A 10187-nucleotide genomic window follows, 5' to 3' on the forward strand; every position below is an offset into this window, starting at 1 on the left:
ATCATCGATTTAAATCATCGAATGGACTTATTCTCACCTTTTCAATGTTTCATGGCTTTCTATTTTCAAGTTTTTCTAAAAAATTCTAGTTCTCCGACTAAATTATAATCGTCCAATAATAAATATAGAAATATGCCAGTCGTGAAAACGGGGAGTATATAAATATTAGTTTACTGCTCATGCGTGGTTACTCTGACCGAGAATATTTTCAGGTTAACTCTGGGTTACGTACACGGTGAAATGAAATTTTGGAATCTAATCTGGTGTTGCTCTTGCAAAACCAGTTTTGACCTTTGACTTAGGATCAGTTTCCATGGTGACTTCGGGAAAACCTAGTTCCCTTAACAAATATTTCAGTTTAATTAACAAAAAGTCTGGCATACTTTTGCTCCTTTGTGACTAATTAATTACCAACCACTCTAATACATGTGGTATATTAAGGGATGCTTAATTTTTTCCGATGAGTAAGGTGAATGATTTATCTCCACAACCTCCAGTAAAAAAAACTTGCTAAAGAAACAAGGTTTAAGCATGTCGAAGTCATTAAGAAAACCCCAAATTCAAGATTTAAGTAGATTCCAAACGAGGACATAAGTTGATTCTGAAAAGTTGAAAATTTTACAGTATATTACAGAACTTCATTACATCAGTTTAAAGTAACCTTTTTTTACACATGCAAGATGGGTATGGTATGTAATTAACAAGATATTATAAAGAGGAGTTATTAAACCAGCCTTGGAAAGTGTTAATCTTGAAAGGAATTTTAAAGTTATTTAGAAACAGATTTTTCGGGAATTTCCTCATTTTTCTAAATTTCATAAACTACTTTTGATATGCATTAAAGTACCTCTTTACTTTCTCACCAAAAGGCTGTTTTTAAATAGCTAATATTATATTTTAACTTTCAGAGCGCATTTCTATTTACCCTTAGCAATCGTATTTTGTTTATACTAAATAGGATTCTGTGTTAGAGAGCAAGTATATGATTATTGCAAAGGAACAATATTTCCTATCCAGTTTAATACTAGTGTCAAAGAGATTAACCATTCAGTATTCTTTTTGAATTATACTTACTTTATTCAATATATTTTGAAAATAAATATTTAAGAAAAACAATAGTTGTAAACAAACAGATGAAAAACACAGTAAATAATTGACATCAAATTCTGGACTGATGGTATGAAGACCAAGACTGAAAGTCCTCAATATCCTTTGAAATCTTTTTTTATATAATTTTTACAAATAAAATGATGGATCTTTATTAGACAGTACTTTTTATTACCAGTAAAGTATAAAGGCCGTCACACAATCAGAATTTGAGATAAAAAGCATGCGGCATTATAGATTCTTTTTAACTTTTTTCTGACAAGATTACACCATTACGATTCTGCAATTCTAATTTTTTTGAAAAGTAGTTAAATAGTATACGGTTGTCTGTTTTCAGATTTTCGATAAACATCTTTGTTTTTGTGCAGAGAACGTAGTGAGAATTGTCCAAATCTGTTTTTGTCAGTTTAAACTAGAATTAATTTTAATTTAAAAAAAATCCATAAACTGAAAGGACTGATTAAAAAACCACAAATAGCATCATTTTTAGTTATAGTTCAATATTCCATGGAAGTTCTAAAACTTATCTCCCTTTAAAGTGTTATTTTTTATCTCTTTTAAAAGCTTCTGTCAAATACTGCGTCAAAATTTTATTAGCAAATAAATAAGAAGAAATAAAAAAATAAAGAAAATGCAAGTCGAAAAATTAACCTAAATTACAACGTGGAGAGGGTAAAAGCCTCTTAAGCAAAACAATACTCTTTTTAGGCCTTCTGAATATGAAATTTAACGAGCACGCTAAATTCAAAACATTCGAGTATCAGAGTTCTAAATATAGGATAGTTTACCATATATGAATGAAAAAAATTTACGAACTTTTAGCATTCGAATTTTGAAATAAATTCCAAACAAATTGGAAAAAAAAATCAAGTAATATATTAACAATTGAGTTGGCCTTTTGAAAACACTAGGTTGCTGACACCTTATTAATGGAAGTTTTTAATTTTTTAGGGATCTCAGATTCGGTGGTTTTTTATTTTTGAAAAAATGTCTGAGATGTCGAAATTTCAAATCGTGAAACGATAGTTTTAAATAGAGACTTGTCTATTTTGTTTTTCAATCCAAATCTCTTATCTTCATAAAAATGAACTGTGGCTTTAATTAGCGAGAAACTTCAAAAATTGAATGCATAATTTCTTCAAATTTAGGAGTTTTTTTTTTCTCTGAAGTTCTCAGATTGAGTAATATCTTCAATAATGATGTTGCTTTCAGGTGGAGTAACAATGTCATCATTGATGTTCTGAATTTGAGTAAAAAAGTTCTAATTACAATTTCCTGCTTGATAATCGTATTTTTTTCACTCTGGTTTTTATTTCATTTCATGAAGGTACTCTCATCATGAGAATTATTCTGAAGACAAGATTCCAAATGGACGACATCTTCACCAGCCATTATGATAACTATGTCCATAATCGGAACTAAATCCACTGAAGGTGGAGACAGTTTCAGTCGAGTATGAATCCCTTTTTGAATTTCCTTCATTCGAATTTATTGTATTTTCTTGGCCACAATTATCAAATCCAGAATAGCTACTTATTGAAGAACTAGTGTCAGATTCACTTTCACTTGATTGGGGGAAACTTAGATCCAATTCAGATGTTTCCAAGTGTAAAGCGTTGCACGGGAAATCTTTAAAACTTTCATTCAATTCTTGTGCTATGACAGCCTTGTTAAAAGCTTTATTGAACTCGAACAGCCCAGTAATAAGATTATAAAAATGGGATGTAGGTCCGAACTTGATTTTTTTAAGTAATATTTCGCGTGCAATTTCAATTTCAGCTAGATAGTTCAAACAAGGTTCAATTTCTGCCGAAGTATATTTTTTCAACTTTCTGTAAACTTTTTCTAGTACATAATCTTGAGAGAAATAAAGCTTCGAAAAAGTTTTATTTAAATAACACTTGGTGTGAAACTCTATAACGCATAGAATTATGAAAGATATTACTTTAATGGCATAATTAATTATTAAATTAATCATCCAACTAATTATATTCAGTCCAGAAACACTGACTATTACTTTCAAATCATCAATCCTTACCTCATCGAGGTAAAATGTTATACGTTGGAGTGGATAAATTTTGAATTTAATTTGAATTTTTACATTCTTAAAAATAGCTCTCACAAGAAATCCTAGACCAATGCTTGCAAGCCTTATAATTCCATCATAATGTATCCTTAATTCACTTGCTTCGAATTCTGCCATCATGCATAGGACTTTGTCATCGTAGCAATAGTTGTAACGGATAATATTAATATTTTTTAAGCCTTCGATTCTGCCATTGAGCTCCATATCGCCATTTATTTTAATAAAATCATGCAGAAAGTTAGTTTTTTTAACTTGAAAAACATAATGGTCGATGTCCCAAGCATTTTCAGAAAATTTTAAATAATTCTGATCTTTGCAGTTATTACCTGTAATGGATAAAAAACATTTCAAAAAAAATTTTTCGAAACTATAATTGTAAAGTTTATTTTATTATTTATTACGTAAAAACAGTTTTAGACTTTTAATGAAGTTAAAATTTAAGAAATATTGAGATTTATGCAGCATATTTTTAAGATTTTAACAATTAAAATTTTAAATAATTCAATATTTTTAATAATTTAGATTATGAACTTTTGCCATATATCAGTGTCAAATGTACAATAGATTAGTAAGATAGTTTAATAGATTAATCAAGTGATAACTACTTCCATCTGTTCTCCCATCTAAATAGTGGTGGCATATTGTCCTCAGATAATCATTAAGTAAAAATTATAACCGTCAAAAATAGTCTTCAAGTGTAGCTCTAGTGTGAGTTGATAACTAAACCATTTAAATATTTTAACCATCTGCAAAATATTTTAATTTTTTCTCAGCTTATCAGAATATTTTATTTTATAACCGTCGTTACAGTTATTACCCTCGTATAACCTTCGTAGATGACTTTTTGATGAAACTAACCCACATTTGCTTTGCATGGCGAGGAAACCTTCCACGGTTAGCCTAACTGCAAGGGAACTCTAATCCATAAACCATCTACCACTGAGGATATTTAACGTCAGCACTGTGGTTGATGCAAGCCAGATGCAGGATTAGTATCGTCCACCTCATTGGAAGGCGAACGCTCTATCCCTGAGCCATCACGGCTCTTATAAGAATATTAAATATTTAGAAATATGTAATTAAATTGGTTTTAAATCTTTGTTTAGCATTAAAAACCATTTACTTTTTTCTTTAGGTAGAATTCAAACAAATTGTTTTTCCATACCACTATCTTTAAATATCAAATTTTTTGTTTTCAACTGAAAATTTTTGTAAAGAAACTATTATTTAGATTTCATTGGTTTTTTTTTAAAAGTTGTTCTTAGCATTGTTTCAAGTTATCACGTTATCTCCATTTAGTGGAGAAAAAAAATAGCACAGTTAACAATGATTTCCTTTTTGCTATTTTTGATCTCTGAAGAATGTTATAAAAATCAATGCAAAGTTTGAAAAAAAACTACATCCACTTATGCATAGACTATATAACGCTTACTCCAGAAAATTTAAATTTGCATTTAAAATGTTCATTTTGAATATTAAGTTAAGGTTGGCAAGAAGTTAAGAACCCAAAAATAAGTACTAAATATAAAATTTAATCTCCAATTATTTTCTGAAACAGAGAGTAAGAGTTCATTTTTGTGAATTTTAGGCTTTGGAAATTAAGTTGCGAGAAGAGTATAATACACAAGCTCTGTTAAAAATACTTTATTTCCTCAAAATTGAAATTATCCTGATAAACATAAAACTACATAAAGAAACCCTATTACTTTATTATATGAATAGACTGATAAGTTGTTTTAAAATTAACAGAGCCAACGGTGCACACCAGATTAAGTTAAGTTAAAAGATGCTGTGCTAACTTACTGTATTGCTTTTCTTAAAGCACCCGGTATATATTTTATGAAGGGAAACTATGATAAATATAAAACTATAAATATAAAACTATAAAAATACATTATGGGTTTGAGATTGAGTTAATCTTTTAGGTTTCACGAAATAATTATCTTGTCAAAACAAACATCAACACAATTTTTTCCTGATAAAGCTCATGAGTATTAACTAATTTAAAAAGTTATAAATAATACCATAAAAAGAAAATATAAAAAGAAAATATAAATCATTAAAAATTTTACATTCAATACCAACTATTTAGCAATTTATAATTTTTTTTTCAAAAGAGGAACTTTTTTTTAACCTTTTTTTTTGGTTGAATTTTTTTGATTTAAAAAGTAAATGAATTATAACGAATTGAAATTCGAAACTTTTTACTTACGTGAAACTAGTTTATTAACTTCATAGACAGAACGTTTGAAGAAATGCATTAAAAAACTGAACACTAGTTTCAGATATGGTTGGAACATTATGCAAGTTTTCTAAATGATAAATTTAAAAATGAAGAATCTTCTTAATAAATTAACTCCTGGATAAAATATTTCAATACAATAAATCGCCTCTCAACAACAAGCTGATACAAATTTAACTAACATTTGAAATTTTAAGTTTTTCACATTTCCGGTTGCCTATTTTTGCCCATCATCAGGACCACTAAAGAGGTGTAGAAATTAAAGTCCCGTAAAGGTCACAGATCAATGCCCTTAAATTTCTTGAAGAACTTCAGCATTTAATAAAAAGAAACAAGAGTCTTAAATTGAAAAAAAAAACATAATTGTTAACGTCAGGACCCGCAGTGGACTGATCATAAGACATGGACCCAGTTCCTCACGATTTACCGTCTGTGGTCAGTGAGCGGGTGGCTAACCACTTTGACTATACTGAGAAGGAACCAAGGGCGTGTGGTATCGATCTTCGTTAAACTGTTCTACCATAAAATGCTCGAGTTCGCGTGCAGGTCGTTGGGCAACCAAAGCGGGGAAATCATTCAATCTCTATAGAATCAAAATTGTGATGGCATGTCTTCGTTTGGATGTTTACCAGACCGTTGCTAATAGCCGACTGTGCAGTTCTAGTGTGACGTAATCAAAGTACTACCATTACTTGAAGTTGATAAAGGCTTAAATGGAGTCTCCCTGGCCGAGCGATCTCTCAGTTTCTCCAATCGTTTTGTTACGTAGAGGAAGCGGGTTCAAATCCAGCCGTATAATCTTGGATGTATCTTAGTGAAGACTTATACTATTTTGTTTAATTTCTTTTATTATTACGCATACATATACGGGCATATCATGTGCTCATTACAAAGACAGCCTATAAGACCTTGTCAAGCTACAGTAAATTAGAGAAGGACATTACAAAGATACATCCAAGGTTACGGCGGGATTTCAACACGCTACCTCCACGTTACAGAGCATTTGGCGGTACTACAAGAAAGCTCGGCCACGAGGCCCCATGATGAATGATTTGGAAGGTTATTTTTTAAAAAAAGAGCTGTGTTAACTACCGATTATTTTAAACCCTATCTATTCTTTTACTTGACAAAGGTATACAAGCCTTAATTGAGCGCACAAGCCTGCAAATGTATGTTGTATCAATAAAACAATAAAAACAATAAAATTATCGTCCCGAACAACAATTATCGTCCCGTTCCTAAGAGCACGTTGCCCAGTAGGACACCAAAGTCAAGCATCACTGGCTGCTGTCTGCAAGCGGGTGGGTGACCACTTTGATCAGTTTGCTTAAGGACCGAGGGTGCAAAGGTATCGGTCCTCGCTAAACTGTTCTACCGTAAAGTGCTCGACTTTACGCACAGGTCGTCGGGCTACCAAAGCGGGGGAACTATCTCCTCTGCAGAGGATCAAAAAATTGTGATGGCACGTCTTCGGATCATCGTCAGAGATCATCCTATGGTCATCCTAGAGCGATGTAAATAAAGTACCTACCTACTTCAATGTTTGTTTTGAAAATATTTAATTGAGCTCACATGCCTGCAAATGAAAGTTGTATCAATAAACCAATAAACCTGCTTTGAAAAACCAAGGAAAGAGAGAAACATTGAGATTCATTCTCTTGAATCTTTGAATTTCGTATTCTAATTCGATGCTTCGATACTGAAGAAAGTTCTTCACATACTGAAGCAATCCGTCCTTTTTGTTTTTATCTGTTCTTTCTTACAACATTTTAAGTGTATTTATTTGCAAATGAGCTTTATTAATCCTTATTTATCCAATTTCCTTTAAACTTGAGTTAATCAGGTATTTTTATGGTCATTATGCATGGTAAGAACAACATGATCGTCCTTGTTACGTTTTCTGCGTTGGCTGGTTTATCTATAATACGTAGGTGGATCAAATATCAATGAGACTTTTTTTAATTGCAGTCGAAGATTTTTATTTTCATTGTCATAACAACAATAGAGTCTAAATAGTTATTTGGCTGAGTTCAATTCTTTGTTATTATTATCGTTTTTAGTAACTTCAATCATGAGTGAGCCTAACGTTCCTAATGCAGTTGCACAATGCATAATAATTAAATTTTTAACAAAATAAAATGTCAAACCTTTTGAAACTTTGCGCAGATTACAAACACAGTTCGGCAATGGCACTCTGCCGAGGATTCAAGCATGCTAATGGATCAAGTTATTTAAACAAGGATGTGAAGGAGTTTAAAACTTATCTCATGCTCTTCGACCAAGAACGTGTCTTACAACTGAGAAAATCGACTAAGTTCGTGACCTTATTCATAATGACTGACGAAGTAAAGTTAAGAAATTAGTACTGCAACCCAGATGAGTTACGGAAGTATGCAAAGTATAATTAAGGGCGATTTAGAATATTGAATAATCTCAGGAACGTAGGTGCCTAGAATTTTGAACACAAATCAAAACGATGCAAGGAAAGACAGTTGTCAAAGATTATTGAGTCGCTATGAAGCAAAACCCCCGTTTCGGTAGCCCGTCGACCTGCACGCGATTAACGATAGAACAGTTTAACGAGGACCAATACCGCACACCCTCGGTCCATACCAAGACTGATCCAAGTGATCACCCACCCGCACACTGACCTTAGCCAGTGATGCTTGACTTCGGTGATCTGCTGGGAACCATGTCTAAACGATCACTGCGGGACTTGTGAACTTTCAGAGAAAGTCAAAGCAGCCTATCAGTCCAAAAGACGCAGCATGCCGATCTACAAAGTGCTCTTGAAGCAAGACACCTCATAAAGCAGCAGTAGCACAATAAAAGTTACAGGCATTACACGCGGAAACAGTTGAACATCCTCCATACATCCTTCTGGTCGTGGCATTGGGGGGAGCAAGATTTTCATCTAATGAAGAGGTAGAAGATTTCGTGCTTAACTGGTTCACTACACGCCAACTTCTTTTTATGTCACCACGGTAAACCAAAATGTTGGAAAAAGTATGTAGAAGCTCACATTAATCATCTAATGAAAAGGTAGAAGATTTTGTACTCAACTATTTCACTACACGCCAACTTCTTTCTATGTCACCAGGGTAAACCAAAACGTTGGAAAAAGTGTGTAGAAGTTCACGGTAATCATCTAATGAAGAGGTGGAAGATTTTGTGCTCAACTGGTTCACTACACAGCTAACTTCTTTCTATGTCACCAGGGTAAACCAAAACGTTGGAAAAAGTGTGTAGAAGTTCACGGTAATCATCTAATGAAGAGGTAGAAGATTTTGCGCACAATTGGTTCGCTACACGTCTAACTTCTTTCTATGCGAACAGGATTAAAATATTTCCAAAACATTGGATACAATTTTTTTGCATTTCCATTTTTAAGAGATCTTATTTCATAAACGATATCGATAAAAATTAAAATTTGCGTTTTTAAATGAAAAGGGGGGAACTTTCAAAAGTTGAAAATACGTATTATGAAAGGTGTATCATAATCACCAAGTTTAACATGCAATTCCCAAAAATAAAGCAAAAAAGAGTACACATTGAATGCCACAAACTAATATGTAAGTAAAAAAATATATATATATAAAAAAAAAACGCTACAAATCACTATTGAAGAAAGCCGGGTTAAATCACCGAAATCTGTTGTTTTAAAATCTCCTCTCTCTTTCTCAACGCAATTACAAAGGTTTTAATCTTTTCAATATCACTTCCTCAAAAGTACTTTTTTATATTTCAATAGCATTTTTTAAATGAGACACTCAGAGAGACTCTAAGGAGTATAGTTTTTTTTATTGATTTTTGACGAAACTTCTTTGGTTGTTATTTCAGATTACCCTGTCCATCCAAATCCCACGAATTTTATCAGTTTGATTTCAAGCTAGAACAATTATTCTAAAGATATGAAATTTAATGAGTCACTGCAAAATTTAGAAGTAAAAAAATATGATAATTTACGATAACAACTCGGAGCAATTTCTAAAATTGGTCTAAAAATAACTTCTAAATTAACTCCCTAATTAACATATAATTTTCTGTAATCATTTTAAGCTTTTATCGCTTTAAATATGGTTTATTCCTCTTTCAAAATTTTGTTCTTTAAGCAGTTAATTACCTCTCTCATGGCCCAGTCATGACATATTTTTGAAAATTTTCAGAAACAGTACATCTTTAACGAAAGTTTCAAAGATTATGGGGATAATTAAGAAATTACATTTCTCCCTAAACCTATAATCTTAGGATTACGTTTCATAACATTTATTAGAATAAATCTCCTTTGTGGGTGAAAATGTACCACTTTATGCTTCTAATATATTCTTAGGCATTTTTAATAACATACTTTCTATAAGAATCGGATCATATAACCAAACAAGAAGAGCTTTCTTAAGATCTTCAGAAAGATTAAATCATGATTAAATGTTTAAAATCGTTGTTTGAAATTTCCTTTTAAGTACTTTCTGCCTAATGAGTAGTGATTTTAGGAAAATTAGTTTTGAGCTTTCATTAGAAGATCGTATAAGTGAAAGCAATTTCTAAACAGAAAGAATATTTAAATGAAAAAAAATATTAGAAATGATTTAGAAACGTTTCAATACGATTCTTTTTTCGGCAGTATTAATTTAATGTTTGACGAAGTCATTTTATTTTTTTCATGATATAGACATTCCTTGGACTCATTTATTTTTCCTCCTGTGAGAATTATATATATATATATATATAGAGAGAGAGAGAGAGAGAGAAACC

At 31.6% G+C, this 10187-nt stretch overlaps 1 protein-coding gene across 1 annotated transcript; it reads right to left on the reverse strand.

The window, feature by feature from the left end:
• Window positions 1-1059: 1059 nt before the first annotated feature.
• LOC107437644 (uncharacterized) lies at window positions 1060-5699 on the reverse strand. Its single transcript, XM_016049724.4, has 2 exons — window positions 5406-5699; window positions 1060-3519 (listed from the first exon to the last, which is right to left on the reverse strand). Exons 1-2 carry the CDS (start codon window positions 5491-5493, stop codon window positions 2489-2491), a joined length of 1119 nt encoding a protein of 372 aa, XP_015905210.1. The 5' UTR covers window positions 5494-5699; the 3' UTR covers window positions 1060-2488.
• Window positions 5700-10187: the final 4488 nt, after the last annotated feature.

Source organism: Parasteatoda tepidariorum, chromosome X1 (assembly GCF_043381705.1).
Source record: "Parasteatoda tepidariorum isolate YZ-2023 chromosome X1, CAS_Ptep_4.0, whole genome shotgun sequence".
Taxonomy (NCBI): Eukaryota; Metazoa; Arthropoda; class Arachnida; order Araneae; family Theridiidae; genus Parasteatoda; species Parasteatoda tepidariorum.